This window comes from Mercenaria mercenaria, chromosome 13 (assembly GCF_021730395.1).
Source record: "Mercenaria mercenaria strain notata chromosome 13, MADL_Memer_1, whole genome shotgun sequence".
NCBI lineage: Eukaryota > Metazoa > Mollusca > Bivalvia > Venerida > Veneridae > Mercenaria > Mercenaria mercenaria.
This window is the reverse complement of record NC_069373.1, coordinates 64,677,771-64,703,247: the sequence shown is the minus strand read 5'-3', so window position 1 is coordinate 64,703,247 and position 25,477 is coordinate 64,677,771. Positions and strand designations below refer to the sequence as shown.

The 25,477-nt window shown below is 37.4% G+C and overlaps 2 protein-coding genes across 26 annotated transcripts in view; one reads left to right on the top strand and one right to left on the bottom strand.

Moving 5' to 3' along the window:
- Nucleotides 1–19,391, top strand: part of LOC123528557 (protein polybromo-1-like) — a 100,475-nt gene extending 81,084 nt beyond the window's left edge. For 18 of the 22 annotated variants that reach the window (XM_053522079.1, XM_053522071.1, XM_053522074.1 and 15 more), the window contains 5 exons: nt 2,305–2,433; nt 7,756–8,085; nt 10,557–10,710; nt 14,362–14,591; nt 15,880–19,391. In XM_053522079.1, the coding sequence (XP_053378054.1) occupies nt 2,305–2,433; nt 7,756–8,085; nt 10,557–10,710; nt 14,362–14,591; nt 15,880–15,881 (845 nt within the window). In that variant the 3' untranslated portion in view covers nt 15,882–19,391. The remainder of the gene's footprint in view (nt 1–2,304; nt 2,434–7,755; nt 8,086–10,556; nt 10,711–14,361; nt 14,592–15,879) is intronic. The other 4 variants (XM_053522083.1, XM_053522082.1, XM_053522084.1 and 1 more) reach the window with 4 other exon arrangements.
- The window catches only part of LOC123528430 (ectopic P granules protein 5 homolog), a 307,990-nt gene that overhangs the window by 172,189 nt on the left and 110,324 nt on the right, over nt 1–25,477 (bottom strand). The window lies entirely within an intron of this gene.

Here is a 25,477-nt window from a genome sequence, read left to right as displayed (position 1 = left end):
CAAAACTAGGTTAGTAGGTCTAAAAATAGAAAAACCGTGTGACCTCTCTAGAGGCCATATATTTCACAAGATCTTCATGAAAATTGTTCAGAACGTTCACCTTGATGATATCTAGGTCAAGTTTGAAACTGGGTCATGTGCAGTCCAAAACTAGGTCAGTAGGTCTAAAAATAGAAAAACCTTGTGACCTCTCTAGAGGCCATATATTTCACAAGATCTTCATGAAAATTGGTCAGAACGTTCACCTTGATGATATCTAGGTCAAGTTTGAAACTGGGTCACGTGCCCTCAAAAACTAGGTCTGTAGGTCAAATAATAGAAAAAGCTTGTGACCTCTCTAAAGGCCATATTTTTCATGGGATCTGTATGAAAGTTGGTCTGAATGTTCATCTTGATGATATCTAGGTCAAGTTCGAAAGTGGGTCACGTGCCATCAAAAACTAGGTCAGTAGGTCAGATAATAGAAAAACCTTGTGACCTCTCTAAAGGCCATATTTTTCATGGGATCTGTATGAAAGTTGGTCTGAATGTTTATCTTGATGATATCTAGGTCAAGTTCGAAACAGGATCATGTGCAGTCAAAAACTAGGTCAGTAGGTCTAAAAATAGAAAAACCTTGTGACCTCTCTAGAGGCCATACTTGTGAATGGATCTCCATAAAAATTGGTCAGAATGTTCATCTTGATGATATCTAGGTCAAGTTCGAAAGTGGGGCACGTGCCATCAAAAAGTAGGTCAGAAGGTCAAATAATGAAAAAACGTTGTGACCTCTCTAGAGGCCATATTTTTCATGGGATCTGTATAAAAGTTGGTCTGAATATTTATCTTGATGATATATAGGTCAAGTTTGAAACTGGGTCAACTGCGATCAAAAACTAGGTCAGTAGTTCTTAAAATAGAAAAAACTTGTGACCTCTCTAGAGGCCATACCCTTGAATGGATCTTCATGAAAATTGGTCAGAATGTTCACCTTGATGATATCTAGGTCAAGTTTGAAACTGGGTCACGTGCCTTAAAAACTAGGTCAGTAGGTCAAATAATAAAAAAACTTTGTGACCTCTCTAGAGGCCATACTTTTCATGCGATCTGTATGAAAGTTGGTCTGAATGTTCATCTTGATGATATCTAGGTCAAGTTTGAAACTGGGTCAACTGCGGTCAAAAACTAGGTCAGTAGGTCTAAAATTAGAAAAATCTTTTGACCTCTCTACAGGCCATATTTTTCATTGGATCTGCATGAAAATTGATCTGAATGTTCACCTTGAGGATATCTAGATCAGTTTCGAAACTGGGTCACATGCGGTCAAAAACTAGACCAGTAGGTATAAAAATAGAAAAACCTTGTGACCTCTCTAGAGGCCATATTTTTCATGAGATCTTCATGAAAATTGATGAGAATGTTCATCTTGATGATATCTAGGTAAAGTTCAAAACAGGGTCACAGGTTTACCTTCGAAAACTAGGTCAATAGGTCAAATAATAGAAAAACCTTGTGACCTCTCTAGAGACCATATTTTTCATGAAAATTGGTCAGAATTTTTATCTTGATAATATCTAGGTCAAGTTTAAAACTGGGTCACATGAGCTCAAAAACTAGGTCACTATGTCAAATAATAGAAAAAACGACATCATACTCAAAACTGGGTCATGTAGGAACAGGTGAGCGATTCAGGACCATCATGGTCCTCTTGTTATAATTGACCATAGAGAAAAGTCAAGACCACTTTTCTGTGGTACAACATAGATGTTACTTTCAAATTTTAGATGTATTTTAAGGTATCTCTACCTGGTAAGGAGTTTTTTTTGTGGACTTAGAAAAACAAAAGAATTACTTGTAATAATTACAAAAAAAAATCATTGTAAACAACCACAAAATTAAATTCTATTTGCAAATACAGGAGCTAGTGTAAAGAAATTTGCTGTGACGGGCGTATATTGTGACATTCTGGCACTCTTGTTCTGATCTAGTTTCTAACTTTAAAGATCAACGTTGAAGATTTTATGTCATTTTTCTTGTCCAGTCTTTTATATGCATGGATTGGTTAGTCTGGTCTATAACATTTAGTATATGCAATAGTTGTGCATTAACATTAAAACATTAAATTAGTATGTTAATCCATCGCTCAAAAGTCAAGGTCATTTTTAGGGGATTATCTTAATATTATACTGTCAGAGTGCCCTTACAGAAAACACACTTCTATTACCTAACATGACAAAGCAGAGGCATTCATATTCTACGGACACTTTTCTTGTTTAATTTGTTCTGCATATTGTGATTTCTAATCTGCATTTGATATAATACTAGGATACCCAGGATATTATTCGGGCTATAATGTTCCACCTCAGGGGTATTCACCCTCCCCAGGGCCATATGGTGGACCCTATGCCCCATCCCCTGGGGGCCAGTTTGCTCCTTTGCACCCCCAGCACCCAGGTAACAAAGCATTGTTGCGGTAAAAATGGCTAAGATTTATGAAGCATCTGAATGGCTTAAAATGACTATGCAGACTCCCATAAACAACTTTTACATTTGAATAAAGACTTTTTTTCAGTAACATGTTTTTTTATATATATATAGAATTTCAGTTGCTTTGTAAATCTTTTGCCAGTATTTTTATTATATGCATGCAATCCTAACTTGTAATAAACATAGTGCAGGGTTCAGTGTATACAGAAAACTAACTAAGTAATAATGATGTTAAATGGTTTGGTTTTTATACTAATAAGCATACTAAAGCTTGCTTTGTTTTATAACACTAGGCATATGGCGCAGCATGATTTTAGGAAACGAATAGTACTGTCTTGAAATAAAAGATGGTTCAGTATGGAAAAAACAGAACTGTTTCAAGATTATGTAGGGATGAAAAAGTTGGCAGTAGGCAGGTTCTCTTGCCGAATGGTTAAGGTTGTTGACTTTCAGTTAGTTGTACTGTTGATGTAGCTTGACAGTGTATGGAAAATTTTCATGAGGGAAAACTACTCAGCTGTTATGCTGAAGGTTGGCATTCCCACTTAGCCAATGTTGTGTCCAAAATAAGGCCTGTACTGCCACCTGAGGTTTTCCACCACCATTAACCACACTGCAGTTTTCAGATCAGTACCTCATTTGTATACAGTGAAACACCGCTCGCTCAAGCAATTCATGTGGTCCCGGCCGATTTCCTATTTTCTATGTGAAATTACCATGGCTGGGTCGAGCATCAATAACTCGATCGCTCGAGCATAACATCCGGTCCCTGTGTATTAATTTTCTCTTTGTTGCTTCTCGCAAACTCGAGCAGAGATGTCAAAATTTTTCACTCCTTCAGTGGTCAGAATGTATCGGTTAATCAAAAAATTTCCACACACCATGAGAATGGCATGGTCTATTCCACAACTATCCTAAATGTTTGTCTGTTGGTATATTTGATCTGATAATGAGATTAATTATTGATAAAAGGTTGAAGAAAAGTTTTATTGATAAGAATGAGATATAGATGAATTACTCATTACTTAAAACTTCTTTTCTGTGGATCCGAGAAGATTGTTACAAGATTTTAGTATTTTAATCAACAGTTGTTTGCATGCAAATGAAGGAAATAATATAGCATTTTCATAAATTTGAGACGATAATTTTGATATGCACTTGTTGATAAATAAAAATAAAACGTCCTAGTTGTTTCTTCACATGTGCCATTTACAAATTACGTATTGAAACATCTATCATATGTAATGTTTGTAATACATTCTTTTGCAAAAGTTACAACTATGTTGTTATTACATCGTTTACTCTGCGAATGGTCCCAATGACAATTGGTATAGGTAAAACAAACTTCAATTTTCATCTTATGTTGGTCAATGTTCGGGTCGCTCGAAACCATGGATAACTGGAGCATTTTGCCCATCCTCTTGCGACCTCGAGCAAGCGGTGTTTTACTGTATTTCAGTCTGTTTGTATATATATAGTCAGAAGATTTTTAGCTTGACTATTCGTAGAATAGTAGAGCTATTGGACTCGCCCATGTGTCGGCTCTGCGTCCGCGTCTGCGTCCTTGTTGGCGTCGGCGTCCCGATTTGGTTAAGGTTTTGTATGTAAGCTGGTATCTCAGTAACCACTTGTGGGAATGGATTGAAACTGCACACACTTATTTACTGTGATAAATGGACTTACATTGCACAGGTTTCATAACTCTGTTTTGCTTTTTATGCCCCCGAAGGGAGGCATATAGTTTTTGAACCGTCTGTCGGTCTGTCAGTCTGTCCGCAATTTTTGTGTCCGGTCCATATCTTTGTCATCGATGGATGGATTTTCAAATAACTTGGCATGAATGTGTACCACAGTAAGACGACGTGGCGTGCGCAAGACCCAGGTCCGTAGCTCAAAGGTCAAGGTCACACTTAGACATTAAAGGATAGTGCATTGATGGGCGTGTCCGGTCCATATCTTTGTCATCGATGGATGGATTTTCAAATAACTTGGCATGAATGTGTACCACAGTAAGACGACGTGTTGCGCGCAAGACCCAGATCCGTAGCTCAAAGGTCAAGGTCACACTTAGACTTTAAAGGATAGTGCATTGATTGGCGTGTCCGGTCCATATCTTTGTCATCCATGGATGGATTTTCAAATAACTTGGCTTGAATGTGTACCACAGTAAGACGACGTGTCATGCGCAAGACCCAGCTCTGTAGCTCAAAGGTCAAGGTCATTTTTCATGATAGTGCATTGATGGGCGTGTCCGGTCCATATCTTTGTCATCCATGCATGGATTTTAAAATAACTACGCATGAATGTGTGACACAGTAAGACGACGTGTCGCGCGCAAGACCCAGCTCCATAGGTCAAAGGTCCTAAACTCTAACATCGGCCATAACTATTCATTCAAAGTGCCATCGGGGGCATGTGTTTTCCTATGGAGACAGCTCTTGTTTACAAAATTATGCCCCTTTTTCGACTTAGAAATTTTTGGTTAAGATTTTGTATGTTTGGTTAAGGTTTTGTATGTAAGCTGGTATCTCAGTACTTACTAATGGGAATGGATTGAAACTTCACATACTTGTTCACTGTCATGATCTGACATGCACTAAGCAAGTCCCATAACTCTACTTTGTTTTGTTTTTTCAAAATTATGCCCCTTTTTCGACTTAGCAGCTTTTGGTTATGTTTTTGTTTGTAAGCTGGTATCTCAGTATCCACTATAGGAAAGGATTGAAACTTCACACACATGTTAACTGTCATGATTTGACATGCAGTGCAGAGGTTCAATAACTCTACTTTGCATTTTACAAAATTATGCCCCTTTTTCAACTTTTGTATTCATTCAATTTACAAGGCTGTTGAATAGTCGAGCGTTGCTGTCCTCTGACAGCTCTTGTTATATCATGTTGTACTATACAAATACCAGTTTTCTGTCATTACTTATTTTCTTAAGACCTATTTTCTGTACCTTAACATGTATGTTATTTGTAGCCCTCTGCTGTTTTATCAGCAATATACATGTGTATTGTATTCGCCTTTTATAAAGATATTTGAAAAACAGTTTAGTATTGTGTTCACCTTTTATAAAGATATTTGAAAAACAGTAAAGTATTGTATTCAGCTTTTATAAAGATATTTGAAAAACAGTTTAGTATTGTGTTCACCTTTTATAAAGATATTTGAAAAACAGTAAAGTATTGTATTCACCTTTTATAAAGATACAATGACAAACCCTATGAAGCTTTTGCATCATATTAAGAAGAAATTGAAGCCATACCAAATTGATATTTCCATTGAATATTGTCTGGTTGAATGTATATTTTTTGAATGACAGATACACAGTCAGTCTTACATTAAGTAACCAGCCAGGAATGTGACACATTCTAGCTGTTTCACACAGGTGATGGCTTAAGTCAAGGTGAAATTAAAAAACAACAAAAAAAACATCAGTTTTGGAAGTCAGCTGACTGCCTGCTTAATACAGGTGGCTGCTTATGCAGTTTTAACTCTACCATATGGAAAGATCCATAGATTGGTGCAGTCGCCATATGACCTATCATGTGTCGGTGTGACATTAAATCCAAAAAAAAAAAAAAAAATAGATTGGTGCATATCTTAGAGGGAATTGTGGTTTGAGTTTCCAGAGACTTAAAGCATGCTTGTTTGAAGTTACTCTTGTTAATTGTTATGTACAAGCTTTAGTGCATCTGAGATTTGGTATAATTTTAGCTCATCTGAGCTTTTGTGTAATTTTAGTTCGTTGGACGTCATCTGAACTTTGGTGTAATTTAAGCTCATCTAAGCTTTGATATAATTTTAGTTCATTTGAGCTTTGGTGTTCTATCTTTATCTCATCTTATCTTGATATTTCATCCCGTTGGTTTATTACTCGTGCAAACTTTTGGGATGTAGTATATAACCAAAAATGCATCTAAAAATCTAAAGATTAAGATGTGTATCTTAGTCTAATTAAACTTTAATTAAACTTTTTAGGTAGTTTTGCATATTTATTATATCTCCTACATGTAGTTGGGGAGACATATTGATTTAGTGCTGTCTGTATGTATGTCACTATGTTTGTCCAAACAACTCCTCAGACAACACTGGATAGATTTACACCAAACTTAAAAAAAGTAATCATTGCTAAATCTAGTTGTGCATATTGTCGGCATTTTCCTGTACGATGATTTTCAGCAGATTTATGGCCCTTGATTCATCAAATTTAATAATGTTTTGGCCACTTCTGTTATATTATAAGGCAAACTTTCACCAAACCTTACAGAAGTGATAATTTCATTGTACATATTATCAGTATATTCTGGTTCAGTGATTTACCATGGAGTAATGGCCCTTGATTTATTGTATTTTACCTTGTCTGGCAACAGCTGATACTGATGGAATTACACCACACTTCACAAAGTGGTCATTTCCAAATTTAGTTGTGCTCGTCATTGACATATTTTGGTTTGGTGTGTTTTCAGCAGAGTTATGGCCCTTGATTCATCAAATTTTATGATGTTTTAGCCACTTCTCTTACAAACAAGGGAGGATTTCCACCAAACCTAACAAGAATGATCAGTCCCAAGTGTTATTAACATATGTTGTCCACATATTTCAGTTGAGTGATTTTCAGGGGAGTTATGGCCTTTTATTTGTCAAATTTTATATTTTGGTAATATCCCTTACACAGGAGTTACCACTGCCAAGCCTAGTTGAGTATATGTTTGGAATGTTATGGTTTAGTGATTTTCCCTTGAGTTGTTGCCCTTAATTTGTGGCATTTTACAGTTTCTGCATGGTATGTGATGGGAGACAAAAAAAAAGTCTAGTTCTTTATGAGTCATGACATCTGGTTCACCAAACATGTATAACTGAAGACCGAGTATGGTTCAGATTTTTTAGGGGGGAAAGAAAACTACTTCCTTTTCTGTATGAAAGAATGTGTAAGGACTTAGTGGTGAATTTGCAAAAAAACAACAAGCTCTTTATTAAAGATACTCAGATGAGCTATTTTATGGGACCATTTTTGCATGCTGGTTGTCTTTTGACACAGATTTTATTATGTTTAATATTATTGTCAGTTAAAGCTTTTTACAGGACATTTGTCTCGTTCTTTTGTTTGATTTTCGTACTAATTTCAAAATTGTTGTATTAGAAGTTACTTTGAAAGAGTAAATTTTATATAGAAAACCTTTTTGTTAAGCATGTATCCCCAGATGTTTTTGTGTATATTTGTTAAATTTGTTATTTGTTGGTTTGCATTTTGTTTGATTTTTGTATGTTGCTTGGTTTTGTAAGGTATGATGAACGGGATGGGTGCAGCCTACATGTCACCCCAGGGGCAGAAAGGCAGCCCAGCAATGATGCAGAATGGACAGAGGCCGCCCTTTAAGGGTCAACTTTATCAGTCTCCAGGAGGGCCAGGAATGAGACCAATGGGACCCAATATGTCCCCTTACCCTGGTATGACATCTATTCCCTATGGACAGACACCGCCAGTAGGGGCTCAGGCTCCTCACACAGGGGCTCAGCTGGGACCATACCCCAGCAGCCCCGCCCCCCACCCCGGCATGGTCCAGGCTGGTATGCATGTAAACCAACCAGCACATGTACTCTCCCAGCAACCAGGTAACCGTGTAGTATTGTGTACATAAATCAACATACATACACCCATATATACATATATTGTGCCGTAAAATTAACAAAGGGAAAAAAGGACACAAAAATGTAATATCTAATATGGCATATTGGGAAACAAGGTTCATTTTAGAACATTTGGGTTCTACTGTCAGTTTGTATTTCAGCATAAACATTAATTTTGAAAAAAAAAAGAAACACTTGATTTGGTTTTAGAAAATAAATGAACTGCTGCAGTATTATTAAGAACGACATTTGGAAATGTTAGATATATAAAAATGCAAAATGTAGGTATTATGTGTGTGTATGTTGGTAACTAGATGTTGCCAAAGGCCTGGATGACTAACAGACACTTGCACAGGTAACGCAGCTATGTTCTTTCTTATTTCTCTTCTCTGGTCTATTTCTTTACTGCCAATGTTGTAGCAATAGTATCACATGTGATGTGTTGACAAGTGCTAGCCAAAACTGTTTATTAATTAGCTAATATTTTGAGACAAAACCTTTTGCAAGGAAAATGACAAGACCAGTTTTTGTAACACAGAGCCTGTGAAAAAAAAAGAAGAAAGAGTTTGGCGGTCTTACTTCACAAACATTTGTAATTGCACATATTGAAAAAATTGTAAAGATATGAAGAATTTAAAAATTGCAGGGGAAGGGTTGTAATAAAATGAGCCGCACCATGAGAAAACCAACATAGTTCCTTTGCGACCAGCATTGATCCAGACCAGCCTGCGCATCCGTACAGTCTGGTCGGGATCCATGCAGTGCACTAACAGTTTCTCTAATTGCAATAGGCTTTGAAAGCGAACAGCATAGATCCTGACCAGACTGCACAGATGCGTAGGCTGGTCTGGATCCATGCTAGTCGCAAATGCACTATGTTGGTTTTCTCATGGTGCGGCTCAAATGATGTAGCTTTTGTGAGCAATGGCAGATAGAAATATTATACTGGGATACTGTGAAACAGGAAGCCTTGACAGAGTCTCTGTCAGAAATACTGTATGTCGTTTTTTTGCATGGACTTCTCATGTTTCATAGTATATTTTTCTTCTTTGTTCAGATATGCACTATAACAAAATCATGCATTTTGATGTTGGTGGAAGAGCTGTTTCAGTTTTTTTCTGTACAATTTTCTTATGACTTTAATTTGATCTTTGATAAGTGTTTATACTTTACTGTATAATATTTCCAAGTTTAGTCTTCTGCTTTTGCTATAGTGTATTCAGTTGATTTATGACTGTCTTAATGTCTTTTAAAGTTCTGATACAGTATAGCTTTAAATGTCCTTTATGATTCTATTTCATTCTATTGACTGTGAATGCAGAACATTCAGTTGAGGAAAAAATTTTGAAAACTGAAATTTTCTAACTTTTTCTTTCCTGTCAGCATATGCATTTGCAGACTGGTATGTGATTATATAATCCCATTCTTGATATGAATTAATAATTATATAATCCCATTTTTTTATAATATAACATAAATTAGTCCATGATAATAGCAAAGTCAGGATTTGGAAAATTGAATTATCATCAGCTCAATGGGTAGAGCTATTGCACTCAGCCATTACGGTGTCTGCATCAGTTTTCTGAGTTGATGAAGTTTTGTGTCTAAGCTGGTATCTCAGTACCCACTAACTGGATTGGATTGAAACTTTTAACACAATGTAATAATCAGTGCAGTGAACAGGTTCCATAACTATTTTGCTTTCATTGAAAGTTATGATCCTTTTAAAACCTTAAAGTTTTTGGTTAAGCCTGTATGTAAGCTGGTGTCTCGGTAACTACTAATGGGAATGGATTGAAACTTTCCACCCTTGTTCACTGAGCAGTGCAAAGGTACCATAACCATGTTTTGCTTTTTCACAACTTTATGACCCTTCTTTGGCAATTTTTTTGTGTGTAAGTTCTATGACTCAAAGTTGCTGTCCCTTTTGTACTTTCTCGTAATATGAGAATTTTTATTCCATGTGTTTTTCTTCAGTGGCAAGGCCATTGAGTAGTTGAGCATTGCTGTCTTTTTGTAATGTACAGTACTTTACTGAGCGCCTGCAATGGCAAGTGTATGCAATTTGAAGCAATTTGTAACAGATCAGTGGTACTTTTTAACAGTCATGTATTGATTTGCTAAATGTTTATGAATTTAGTTTTAATCTTCTGAAATTAATGTTTAAAAAAAGTTGTTTTCTTTAAAGAGAGATGGGCATGTAAGTTCTTTTTTTATCTTGCATCCTTTTGAGCTTGGAAATTAATAGATGTTCAATGTGGTACATATTATGTTTTGTTAGTTTTGTTATTAATTTGTTCCTTTTCACACTACTAAAGTTTTGCATGATTCACGCAAAGTAATTTTGTTATCTGTGATATACTGGCATTAATTAGCATGCCACAAATCTTTAAAAGGTATTTAGCTTCGTTTTTTGTGTAAGATTAACATAATTATCTGATGATTTTAATCTTCAGGTCAACAACAACAGCAGCCCCAACAACAACCCCAACAGCAACAGCAACAACAACAGATGGCCCCACCCCCTCCTCCACCTCGTCCAGCTTCACCAATGTTTGTTACTGTACCACCTAGAACACAGAGATTATTACACTCGGAGGCTTATCTCAAGTAAGTTGTATAATAACACTCTGAGGCTTATCCAGAGTAAGTTGTCCAACTACACTCTGTTGCTTATCTCAAGTAACTTGCCTAACTGCTCCCTGGGGCTTGTCTCGAGTAAGTTGTCACATTGCACCTAAAAGTCTAAAAGTCGATTAAAAGGTTGTCTCGCTACTCTCTGAGAATTATCTCAATTATTACTAGTTGTTTCACTATACTGGATGGCTTATCCCAATTCAGTTGTCTCATTACATTTCAAGGCTTGTCTCAAGTAGTCTCATAACACTCGGAGGCTTATTGCTAGTAACTTGTTTTACTGCACTCAAAAACTTATTTCAAGTATTTTGTCTCACTACACTTGGAGGCTTATCTTTAGAACTTTGTCTCATACACGCGGAGGCTTATCTCAAGTAAATTGTCTCTGTATTTGGAGGCTTATGTCACGTAAGTTCTCATTACACTTTTAGTTGGCTCCCTACACTTTGAAATTCTCAAGTAAATTGTTTCCTTTCACTGGGAGGCTTAATACAAGTAAGTTCATTACACACAAAGACATATCTAAAGTATGATGTCTCACAAACTGGTAGGCTTATCTCAGGAAAGTTGTCTCATTACTAGCAACTAATTATATCTCCCCCAGGAGACATATTGTTTTTGCCCTGTCATCCGTCCTTCCGTCCGTCCGTCCGTACGTCACACTTCATTTCCGAGCAACAACTGGAGAACCATTTGACCTAGAACCTTCAAACTTCATAGGATTGTAGGGCTGCTGGAGTAGACGACCCCTATTGTTTTTGGGGTCACTCCGTCAAAGGTCAAGGTCACAGGGGCCTGAACATTGAAAACCATTTCCGATCAATAACTAGAGAACCACTTGACCCAGAATGTTGAAACTTCATAGGATGATTGGTCATGAAGAGCAGAGGACCCCTATTGATTTTGGGGTCACTCCGTCAAAGGTCAAGGTCACAGGGGCCTGAACATTGAAAACCATTTCCGATCAGTAACTAGAGAACCACTTGACCCAGAATGTTGAAACTTCATAGGATGATTGGTCATGAAGAGTAGATGACCCCTATTGATTTTGGGGTCACTCCGTCAAAGGTCAAGGTCACGGGCCTGAACATTGAAAACCATTTCCGATCAATAACTAGAGAACCACTTGACCCAGAATGTTGAAACTTCATAGGATGATTGGTCATGCACAGTAGATGACCCCTATCGATTTTGGGGTCACTCCATCAAAGGTCAAGGTCACAGGGGCCTGAACATTGAAAACCATTTCCGATCAATAACTTGAGAACCACTTGACCCAGAATGTTGAAACTTCATAGGATGATTGGTCATGAAGAGTAGATGACCCCTAACGATTTTGGGGTCACTCCGTCAAAGGTCAAGGTCACAGGGGCCTGAACATTGAAAACCATTTCCGATCAATAACTTGAGAACCACTTGACCCAGAATAGTGAAACTTCATAGGATGATTGGTCATGAAGAGTAGATGACCCCTAACGATTTTGGGTTCACTCAAAGGTCAAGGTCACAGGAGCCTGAACATGGAAAACCATTTCCAATCAATAACTTGAGAACCTCTCGACCCAGAATGTTGAAACTTCATAGGATGATTGTTCATGTAGAGTAAATGACCTCTATTGTTTTTGGGGTCACTCCGTTAAAGGTCAAGGTCACAGGGGCCTGAACATTGATAACCAGTTCCGATCAATAACTTGAGAACCACTTGACCCAGAATGTTGAAACTTCATAGGATGATTCAACATGCAGAGTAGATGACCCCTATTGATTTTGGGGTCAGTCTATTAAAGGTCAAGGTCACAGTGGCCTGTTCATGTAAAATCATTTTTTGGAAATAACTTGAGAACCACTTGACCTACAATGTTGAAACTTAATAGGATGATTGGACATGCAGAGTAGATGACCCCTATTTATTTTGAGGTCATATGATCAAAGGTCAAGGTCACAGGAGCCTGAACAGTGACTTGAGAACCACTAGGCCAAGAGTGTTGAAATTTAGCGGGATGACTGGACATGCCAAGTAGATGATCCCTATTGCAGCTAACCATCAGTGTCTCTTTGACTTTCGCTCCTGACCCCTATTGACTTCTTGCCTATAGGACTTTGCATTGGGGGAGACATGCGCTTTGCTTTTTTTACAAAAGCATTTTCTAGTTACACTTGGGAGGCTTCTCTCACAACTCTGGTTTTATCTCGAGGAAGATGTCTCACAAAACTTGTAGGCGTGTCTCAAGAAAGTTCTCTCATTACACTCATAGATTTAACTAAAGCAAGTTTGCTCAATACACTCTAAAGTTTGTAGCCAGGAAATGGTCTCACTACCCTTGGAGTTTTATCACAGATAAGTTGTTTTATTACACTCACAGGCTTATCTGAAATAAGTTGTTCAGTTATTTCAAGTAAGTTGTTCCACTACACTCAAAAGCTGATCTCAAATAAGTTGTTTCATATCACCCCGAGGCTTATCACAAGTTGTTTCACTACCTCTGGAAGCTTATTTCACTAGTATATTATTGTTTCTTTTTTCTTTAACCATCCATTTGTAAATAGGTCCCAACTGTGTACTTTTTAACCAGAATAGGTAGGAACTAACATACCAGTTATGGACGTTTAGGTTGGAGTTACTGATACACTGCGAGACTTCCTTTCTTTTCTTTCTTTTTTTTGGGTTTAACGCCGTTTTTCAACAGTATTTCAGTCATGTAACGGCAGGCAGTTAACCTAACCGTGTTCCTGGATTCTGTACCAGTACAAACCTGTTCTCCGCAAGTAACTGGCAACTTCCCCACATGAATTATCAGAGGTGGAGGACTAATGATTTCAGACACAATGTCGTTTATCAAATAGTCATGGAGAACATACGCCCCGCCCGAGGATCGAACTCGCGACCCCGCGGTCCGTAGACCAACGCTCTTACCTACTGAGCTAAGCGGGCGGGCTGCGAGTCAAACTAACATACCAGTTATGGACGTTGAGGTCAGAGTTACTGATACACTGCGAGTCAGGATATTTCAAACGAACTTTTCTGAACACGAAGATCTCTCACCCTTCCAGTGTTTATTACAAAAGTGCAGATGTGTTCATGTTAGTGGGTCTTGATTCTGTGAAAAAATCGTTAAATTTTTTTTAGCGGAATTGATTTCTGTAATACTTGAATGTGTTCGTACTTGGCTATCCAGCTGGCTTTTAGGTCAGACTGGTCCAGGAGTCTTCCTTGGGCATTATGCTATACCTGAATTGGTGTCCACAGTTCTATGTCAGAAGCTGCCCCATATGGTTCTGGGACGATCTGTGTATGAAAAGAATTGGAACCACTGCCTTACCCTTGCATGATTGTAAGAGGCGACTAATAGGGTCTTAACACTTGGTTTTGCAGTAACTTTGTGATTCCAGCAGGTATGCAAGTTTTGAATCCATACCTCGTGTTTTTATTTCGATGTAAATGAGATGTGGAACCAAAATTTGTAGTCCTGTTTGGCGCCATATAACCTATACTGTGTTGGTGCGCCGTAAAACCCAAATATATAAATGAACTGTCAGGAGCTGCAGTTGTCTTACATCCTTACAGCCTCATATCTTCTTTATGTGTGAAACATATTCAAGATCTTGCTACTTTCAATGTTTCAGATATATAGAGGGGTTGAATTCAGAGAATAGGACCATCACAGAGTGGGAGAAAACGTTCACAGCAACACCTGAAAACACAACCGTACCTGACGAATCACGTCTACCAACTCATTGGCTGGGACAAGGAGCTGGGTACCATGGTAGTGTCACTGATGCATTGTGGGCAATGCGTGATCTCATGTTGAAAGATGCTCTCAGTATACAGAGAACATTACCTTTTGAGGCATTATGTGAGTATATGCAGTCTTTAAAAAGCTTTGATTATTGCAGCCAAAAGTTGACACTAGGAAATGGGGAAATGGTTTTTACATTTATGATATATAGACATGATTTATACTCAAATGAACTAGATTTGTTTCTCTCTGCCTTATAGAACTGTGTGTAAATGTTTGTTCTTTGAAGGTCTGCATGCCAGACTTGGATTAGGGAAGGATAGTATTATAGAGCATACTTTCAAACTTGAAGGTTATCGGAAAGTAAGAATATGTGGGAAGAAATCTGAATGTTTACATCTTACTGTGTCTCAAAAATGTTGGGCGGGGGGCACTTAGAGTTGCCCTTGTCTGTCCATCTGTCTGTCCAATTTGTGTAGTTCATATCTAAAAAAGTATTTGACCTAGAGTCAGCAAACGTCACAGGATTGTCATTCAGCACGGGAAGTTGTGTACCAGGGTTTTAATTTGGATCTCACACAGCCAAACCAGAGTTATGGCCTTTATGGCCCTTGACTAAGTAAAAAATATGCTTAAAAAGGGCCTAAATTTGTGTCGCATGTATCTCAAAAAGTGTTTGGCCCAGTATTATGAAAAATTACACAAATATTATTCAGCATGTGAAGTTGTTCACCTGATATTTTATTTTAGATTTCACAAAGCCAGACCAGAGTTATGGCCCTTGACTTGATAAAAAATATGCGTAAAAAGGGCCTAAGACTGTGTTGCATGTATCTCAAAAAGTATTTGACCCAGGATTATGAAACATCACAGGCATATTATTCAGCATATGAATTAAAGCACCTGAACTCTGTTTGAGATTTGACTGAGCCAGATGAGAGTTATGACCCTTGTCTTAGTTAAAAATATACAAAAAGGGCATAGAAGTTTATATTGTACATATCTAAAAAGGTATTTGACCTAGGGTCATGAAGCACAAAAGGAATATTATTCAGCATTAGAAGTTGTGCACCTCTGGTTTTGTTTGGGATTTCTGTCTATCAGATCAGAGTTTTGGCCCTTGATTAAGTCAGAAATATGCATAAAGGGCATACACGTTTGTATCACATGTATTGCAAAAGGTATTTGACCTTGACATTTACATTAAGAGATCACCGTTGGGAAGGGCAAAATGTGGTCTCTTTAACAAAAATGGTCTCTTACTACAACATAATTTGCTCTAAATGAACACTAAAGGGAACTGAAAAAAGTGGTCTCTTAAATCAGGTTAGACTATTATCTATTTTAACAGAATCAACACATAAATTAACATGTAGGATAGAAGTTTTTGTTTTGTCTATTTCAGAAGTACTAGTAACGGCACAAGATGTCTCATTAGGTGACGGAGAAAAGATCTGTTTCAGCCATGGTGCTCAACATTTGAATATATCATAAAACTCCTGTCAACATTGGATATAGTGTTCAGTTCATCAATAAGTATCCAAAATTCCTTGCAGGAAGTTCTGTGCAAAACATAGAAAGTACTGTTCAAATCACAGGAAGTACTGTGCAGTTCACAGAAAGTACTGTGCTATTTTGAAAAATCTTCGTAGGAATTTCCCATGATATGTACATTGATTCATGTAAAGACAGTCAGTTTTTACTAGCATCATTAGTCATGTATTTGTTCTCTCATTTGTACTGAAATATAATGAGAAAAATTAACATTAGGGACATGTCTTAGGAGAAAAAGTGAAGTTCATGCGGTAGTTCATTGCATTTTAATTTATGCATGATAGAAACAAATGTTTGTATATAATAGATAGGAGAAAGTCTAAGTTTTACATTTTTTACACATGAAAAGGCATGAACAGACTGTAGAATCAAGTGGACTTCCTTGATCATACTAATCCACAAAATGTTTTTTGCCATCATTTATCTTCATGAATTGAAAATCACAAATTTATTCTCACACAAAATAGTGGTTTTGGTAAAACCCCACAAGGTAAAATGGTTTACAGCTTATGTTGGTTGTTGTTGTTTTTCTCCTTTATTGTGGTGTTTGTGTATTATTGGTGAAAGTATTTTCCGGAGGTTACCGGAGTAGGGCCAATAAATAAGATAATGTTACACAATGATTATATTGTAGGAATATATAACTGTATTGTTGTGTTTATCAGAGTCTAAAGTGTAGAAACTTTGATGTTGTGATGTCATTTGTTGTACATTAGGAGACTGGTTACTTTTGTTTCCCATATATTTGTTGTAGGGGACATAAATTGTGGAGATGGCTTGGAAACAGTCTATTATATGGACTTTTTGCCAATGTTACTTTTTGCACAAACTATGTGTTAAGGTCAGTTCAATGTAAATGTCAGTATTTTGGTTGAAGCATTAAAAAATGGAAGGAATTTTTGGAAGATCTTTTTAAATGTAGCAGACTTACCAGGGTAAGCTTTGAAATCCTGGTCTATGATTTCACTCATTCAAACATCTGTCTGAAAAAAATTGTGTGAATTAATGAATTTTGACACATAAAGTACATCTTTGAATATAGGAAAATAACATACTTAGAAGGAGAAGGTTCATAGACTAAATAGATTCAACATTGTGACATACACTGGTATATTGTTTATTGCACATTAGATACACACTGTGTTTTAGTTGTTTGCAATCAGTTATATTTGGTATGTTTAAGATTACTGATGACACAAAGGAGATATTCACTGTATATATTTGGCGATGCTGACTAGTGCTTGACATTGTATATAGGATTCAGATAGTCCTGGGTTCCCAAATGAAAGTATTGTCATAATGCTGTATCTCTCATTGATCTTACAGCAGATTTTATATTTGTACAGCACTTCATTTACAGAAAATTTATAGAAGTTTCCTTAAATAGGCACAGGTTTGTTTTGTGTGGTGGTTGAATATATACAAATAGGATGTTTTGTTTTTTATCCACCAGCTTTCTTTACAAGTATGGTCTGCCTGCTTAGCTCAGTAGGGAGAGTGCATATGTATGGAGTTGTGGAGTCACGTGTTCGATCCCTGGGTGAGGTGTTTGTTCTCGGTGATAATTTGATAAAAAACGTTCTGTTTGAAAACATTTTCCACTCTCATTTATGTAAAGAAGTTTGCAGTTACTTGCGGGGAACCGGCCTCTTTTGGTACAGAATACAGGAAAACTGGTTTGGTTATATGTTCGCAGGTACATAACTAATACTTTTGAAAAATTTTGACAAACCCAAAACAGATAAGCAAGGATTTTCTGGCTATGAAACGTGGCTCAAAAGGAAGTGCATATCTTTCTGTATTTACAAAAAAAAACCCACATCAAAATCAATAACAACACTAAAATGCATTGGCAGAAATATATTATTAATTAGAAATGGAATGTATAATACATTTCAGACTTAATGCATGTCAAATGTTTGTTAACAATGTTGCTGATATGATATATTTAAGCTTACTTTCAAGGTCGTGCAATAAGTCGATGATAATTGTAAAAAAATCATTTGTTCAAAAATATATATATATAAATTGCCATTTAAAAGTTGTTTTAGAAAAATTTATGTGAAAATTGTGCATCAGTGTAAGCCATTTATTGTAGTGTAATTTAGCTTGTCTGCATAGTGTGACTGTTTAAAAACATGCACAATTATAAATCTTAGTGGATAAACTTTGTAGATATTGGTGTAAAAGGGTCAGTGTGGCTGTTTCTGCTTATCTATAAAAGGAGGTAGTGTTTTTTTAAACTGTATATGGGAAGTCAGTGAAGGTATGATTTAAGAATTCAAAAAGCTTTTCTTCTGTTCAAAGTTTCAGAAATTTTAAGGGAAAAATGTGAACCCAAAGCTTTGTGCAATTGGAAGTAACATTCAAGTAAATAATTTGTTTTCAAAAGCAGACACTTGGTACGGTTAAGCTCAACAATTTATGGACTTTCTATGACTACCATACTGCTGTCATATTTTGATCCCACTACTGATACACATGTAGTTGATTGAACTGGAATTTACAGAAATTACCAAGAAGTTCTTAATAGACAGTTATAAGGTGTTGGTAGGGTGGTGTTTTTGGTTTTCAGATCCTGATAAATCAGTTTCGTCATTAAAACCCAACACGAGGAAATTCTTTGAGATTATGGAAGCCTAAAAGAAATAGGTTCGATTAAGTATATTCTGTATTATATGCACTGCTTAAATACACATGTTGGGGGTGTACAGACATAAATCATACATTATTTCATCATATTCGGTAAGACATACCATTGTGGAGACATGGATATTCATTTTTACATTAGACATTTTTTTTTAGCTCAGGGAAGTTGTAATACATGTAACATTTGAAGTCAGTAACAACATTATTATTTAACACTACTTTCATAAATACACATTTCATAAATACACATTTGTCAATGTGAGTTGTCCCACTTCAAAGGACCCTGTTGGTAAATTTACTGGTTTTTTTGTTCACTCGTTAATAAAACAAAGTCAGAGTAAGATTTTGCCTCAGTTATGAATTTAAGGTTAATCAGTGAGCAAGAATCTTGAAAAAGATACAAAAACACAACATTGATATATTAAATTCAGTCATTTCTTACATAATGCCATTTTATAAGATGGATCCTTTTTAATGTGTCAGCTCATCCAATTTTTGCATTGGTTGAACATATAATAATACTTTTATGAGATCTGCATTGTCATCCTTGTGAGTGTAATTCTGTCACTGCCATTAGCTAGCTTGAAATACATGATACTCATTTGTGTATAGATAGACAGGTAGTTCTTGTCAATGTTTTGTACATGTTTATTTATGATTTGTTGTCTGTTTGACAAGTCTGGATATGGAAATAAAAGTATGCTTCAAGTTCAACACCTTGTTTCTTTTTATCATAGGGCATTTTTGATTAATGTCAGTCCCTTGCTTTTCAGTTGCCAGCTCCTTGCAATGTTGGGGTTACTCTTGAGTAACTCCCTACTTACAAGCAGCTCCTTGCAAGGTTGGGGGCTACTCTTGAATAACTCCCTACAAAGTTAAAAGCAGCTCCTTGCAAGGTTGAGGGCTACTCCTGAATAACTCTCTACAAAGTTAAAAGCAGCTCCGCAAGGTTGAGGGCTACTCCTGAATAACTCCCTACAAGGTTAAAAGCAGCTCCGCAAGGTTGAGGGCTACTCCTGAATAACTCCCTACAAGGTTAAAAGCAGCTCCGCAAGGTTGAGGGCTACTCCTGAATAACTCCCTACAAAGTTAAAAGCAGCTCCTTGCAAGGTTGAGGGCTATTCCTGAATAACTCCCTACAAAGTTAAAAGCAGCTCCGCAAGGTTGAGGGCTACTCCTGAATAACTCTCTACAAGGTTAAAAGCAGCTCCACAAGGTTGAGGGCTACTTTTGAATAACTCCCTACAAAGTTAAAAGCAGCTCCGCAAGGTTGAGGGCTACTCCTGAATAACTCCCTACAAAGTTAAAAGCAGCTCCTTGCAATATTAAGGCTACTCTTGAATAACTCGTTACAAGACTAAACGCAGCCCCACAAGGTTGAGGTCTACTCCTGAATAACTCTCTACAAGGTTAAAAGCAGCTCTGCAAGGTTGAAGGCTACTCCTGAATAACTCTCTACAAGGTTAATAGCAGCTACTTGCAAAGTTGAGGGCTACTCCTGAATTACTCTACAAGGTTAAAAGCAGCTTCTCAGCAGGCAGCTCCTTGCAATGTTGAGGGCTACTCCTGAATAACTCCCTACAAAGTTAAATGTTGCTCCTCAGCAGGCAGCTCCTTGCATTGTTGAGGGCTACTTCTGAATAACTTCCTACAAGGTTAAAAGTTGCTCTTCACAGCTCCTTGCAATGTTGAGGGCTAATTCTGAATACCTCACTACAAGGTTAAAAGCAGCTCCTCAGCAGGCAGCTCCTTGCAATGTTGAGGGCTACTCCTGAATAATTCCCTACAAGGTTAAAAGTTGCTCCTCAGCAGCTCCTTGCAATATTAAGGCTACTTCTGAGTAACTCCCTACAAGGTTAAAACATGTTCCTAGATAGCTCTTTGCAATGTTGAGGGCTACATCTGAATAACTCGTACTAGGTTAAAACATGCTCCTCAGCAGTGCCTTGCAATGTTTAGGGCTACTTCTGAATAACTCCTTACAAGATTCAAACATGCTCTTCAGCAGATGGCAATGTTGACGGCTACTTCTGAATAACTTCACAAGGTTAAAAGTTGCCTTTCAGCAGCTCTGCAATGTTGAGGGCTACTTCTGAATAACTCCCTACAAGGTTAAAAGTTGCTCCTCAGCAGCTCCATGCAATGTTGAGAGCTACTTCTGAATAACTTCCTACTAGGTTGAAAATTGCTCCCCAGCAGATCCTTGCAATGTTGAGGGCTACTCCTGTATTACTCCCTACAAGGTTAAAAGTTGCTCCTCAGCAGCTGCTTGCAATGTTGAGGGCTACTTCTGAATAACTTCCTACTAGGTTGAAAATTGCTCCCCAGCAGCTCCTTGCAATGTTGAGGGCTACTCCTGTATTACTCCCTACAAGGTTAAAAGGTGCTCCTCAGCAGCTGCTTGCAATGTTGAGGGCTACTTCTGAATAACTTCCAACTAGGTTGAAAATTGCTCCTCAGCAGCTCCTTGCAATGTTGAGGGCTACTTCTGAATAACTTCCTACTAGGTTGAAAATTGCTCCTCAGCAGCTCCTTGCAATGTTGAGGGCTACTTCTGAATAACTGATTTAAAGGTTAAACATGCTCCTAAGCAGCTCTGCAATGTTGAGGGCTACTTCTGAATAACTCCCTACAAGGTTAAAAGTTGCTCTTCAGCAGTTCTTTGCAATTTTGAGGGCTACTTCTGAATAACTCCCTACAAGGTTAAAGCATGCTCCTCAGCAGCTCTGCAATGAATTGGGTTACTTGTGAATTGACAAGGTTAAGAATTGCTCCTCAGCAGCTCCATAGGACACTCGTGGATAAATAGCTGTCTTCAAGCTTATGAGCTGTTTTTGACATAACTTGACAGCTAGTAAAAAAAAGTCTGGAATGACTACAGAATGCCGAGAACTGCCCTATAGCAGCACCTTGTAATGCTGAGAGAAAATCATGAATTAACAGCTGCAAGGTAGAGAGCCCAGCAGCTTCTTGCAATGTTGGAAACTACCCATAAATTGCTACCAAGAGAGCTCTTTTGCAGTTCCTTGCAATGTTGAGAGCTGCTCCTGTATAATTCCTTACAATATTGACTGTGGTTCTTTTGCAGTTCCTGCAGTGAGAGCTGCTCCATACTATCTCCCCATGTTCAGAGCTGCTATTTAACAGCTCCTTGAGAGCTACCACTGGTTAACATTCTGTTACATGGGGAGCTGTTCATAAGCAGTTAAGTGCAACAAAGAGCTACAAGGCAACAAACCTTCAGCAAATCCCTCGTTTGTGGAGCCACTCTTCAGTAACTCCTCAGAATGTTTAGAACCACTTCCTTGCAACTCTTGCTTTTTTAGAGCTACAGATCTCTAATTTAGGATAACTGTTCAAAGACAGACAAGTAATATGTATACCAATGGGGACTAACTGTGTACCACTTCATGCAAATTTATTTTCATACTATTGCCAACAATATTTTTATATGATTTGTTCACTGAAACATGAAACACAGTTTGACATTACTGAAGCTTTAAGTATTATAACTGCTGGCTAATATTAATTATTGGGTTTGTTAGTTTCCCTCGATGAAAATGTGTGGGGTAAGTATAATAAAAGGGGGTGGGGCATAGCTGAGTCCCCATTTTTAGCTCACCTGTCACAAAGTGACAAGGGGAGCTTTTGTGATCGCGTGGCGTCCGTCGTCCGTGCGTCCGTAAACTTTTGCTTGTGACCACTAGAGGTCACATTTTTCACGGGATCTTTATTTAAGTTGGTCAGAATGTTCATCTTGATGATATCTAGGTCAAGTTCGAAACTGGGTTATGTGCGGTCGAAAACTAGGTCAGTAGGTCTAAAAATAGAAAAACCTTGTGACCTCTCTAGAGGCCATATTTTTCATGGGATCTGTATGAAAGTTGGTCTGAATGTTCATCTTGATGATATCTAGGTCAAGTTCGAAACTGGATCAACTACGGTCAAAAACTAGGTCAGTAGGTCTAAAAATAGAAAAACCTTGTGACCTCTCTAGAGGCCGTACTTTCCAATGGATCTTCATGAAAATTGGTCAGAATGTTCACCTTGATGATATCTAGGTCAAATTTGAAACTGGGTCAGGTGCCATCAAAAACTCAGTAGGTCAAATAATTAAAAAAACCTTGTGACCTCTCTAGAGGCCATATTTTTCATGGGACCTGTATGAAAGTTGGTCTGAATATTCATCTTGATGATATCTAGGTCAAGTTCGAAACTGGGTGAACTGCGGTCAAAAACTAGGTCAGTTTGACCACTCTAGAGGCCATATTTTTCAATGGATTTTCACGAAAATTTGTCTGAATGTTCACCTTGATGATATCTAGATAAAGTTTGAAACTGGGTCACGTGTGGTCAAAACTAGGTCAGTAGATATAAAAATAGAACAAGAGCCATGTTAGACATGGCCAATCCCCCCGCCGGGCATATTATAATTGAAGGCTAAAGTTCCTGGCAAGTTAGTGTCTGAAAGTATGTTTTGGGGAAAGCTTTGAAGAACCATTTAGTTGTGGTCCGAATCAGGGGTTTTAAAGATGTGAAAGAAAGAATAAGTCAGTGGTGAGGTGGTTTACTGCTAAATTTTATTAATTTTCATGAACAATATAGCTATGATGTTTTTCTATATGGCTACTGTAAAAAGAAGGAATGGAAAGCTAACAGGGAACACAAGTGCCAGAATGTCACAATATATGCCCGTCACAGCAAATTTCTTTACTCTAGCAGCTGTATTTGCAAATGGAATTTTAATTTTGTGGTTGTTTAGTAATCATTGTAAGTCATTTGTTTTTCTAAGTCCACAAAAAACTCCTTACCAGGTAGAGATATCTTAAAATACACGTAAAATTGGAAAGTAACATCCATGTTGTACCACAGGAAAGTGGTCTTGTTTTTTCCCTACGGTCAATTATAAAAAAGTTACAATATAAGTTATTTATAGTAACAACTAAGGGGAGTTAATCTTAAAAAAAAAAAAAAAAAAAAAAAATTGCAAGTCCACAAAAAAGTCTTTACCAGGAAGAGATTGGTCAAAATACACCTCAAAATTGGATGTAGCATGCATGTTGTACTACAGAAAAGTTGTCTCGATTTTTCCCTACGACTAGTAATGAAAAAGTTACAATAAAAGCTATTTAAAGTAACAACAAAGGGAGGTAATTCTAAAGAAGGGAACTGCGCATGACACTTCGTCTCATGATGGTGTATAATTGTGCCAAGTTACATCAAAATTCCTCCATGCATGAAGAAGAAATGCTTCGGACAATGTCATTCTTGTATCTGACCTTTGGCCTCTCAGTGTGACCTTGACCTTAGACCTAGGGACCTGGATCTTGCGCATGACATTCTGTCTCGTGGTGGTGAACATCTGTGCCAAGTTATATCAAAATCCCTCTATGCATGAAGAAGAAATGCTCCGGACAATTTTTTTTAAGAAAATATGATAAAGGGGAATAACTCAAAAAATAGGCAAGGTAGAGTTATTGTTCTTGCACACTGCACTTCCTCCCAATGTGTTCTATCAGTGTATGAAGTTTGAAGAAAATCCCTCCAGTACTTTTGGAGTTATGCTCCGGACAAAATTTTTTCAGAAAAGGAGATAAAGGGGAATAACTCAAAAAATAGGCAAGGTAGAGTTATTGTTCTTGCACACTGCACTTCCTCCCAATGTGTTCTATCAGTGTATGAAGTCTGAAGAAAATCCCTCCAGTACTTTTGGAGTTATGCTCCGGACAAAATTTTTTAAGAAAATAAGATAAAGGGGAATAACTCAAAAAATAGGCAAGGTAGAGTTATTGTTCTTGCACACTGCACTTCCTCCCAATGTGTTCTATCAGTGTATGAAGTTTGAGGAAAATCCCTCCAGTACTTTTGGAGTTATGCTCCGGACAAAGACTGTTGCGGACGCACGCACGCAAGCACAGACGGAGAGCATTTCTAATATCCCCTTCGCCTTTGGCGGGGGGGATAAAAAACCTTGTGACCTCTTTAGAGGCCATACTCTTCATGAGATCTTCATGAAAATTGGTGAGAATGTTCGCCTTGATAATATCTAGTCAAGTTCAAAACTGGGTCATGTGCCTTCAAAAACTAGGTCATTAGGTCAAATAATAGAAAAACCTTGTGACCTCTCTAGAAGCCATATTTTTCAATGGATCTTCATGAAAATTGTGTCATGTAGAGACAGGTGAGCGATTCAGGACCATCATGGTCCTATTGTTATCATACAAACCCTACAAATTTTTGTAGAGGGTCACTAACAAACCATTTACTTGATTTGTTCTATCAACCACTTATTTTTATGACCTGAAAAACTTAACACCACAGAAAAAAGGGGGTCACCACCTGACGACCTTTTTAGCAATGAAAATCCTACAATCTTATGGGAGGTAAACAAGATAATAATAAGCATCAGCACCATGTTTGACCAAATGTTTCAGTATGAAAGCAGTAAACACTGCCAAGCTTATACAGTTAAACTCGCTTTATACGAACTCTTCGGGACCTGGGAAATATGCTCGTATCAAACGAAATTCATATTAACGAATGTATGATTGCCTGATAATTTGCCCGAGCAAGTTGGGCAGTATCACCGGTACCGCCGGTGAATAGCTTCCGACAAATAAAAATACAGTAGTGAATAGATGTTCATTAGAAGTTTTAACTGATCAAGTGTGTGTATTCATTTAACAGTGAAATAAGTCAACAAAATTCATACTTAAACAGGTAAAAATGTATGAACAACAAATTTAATGTACAAATGTATTGAATCATCAAGTGTTTATAGCAGGTAATTTACACATGGT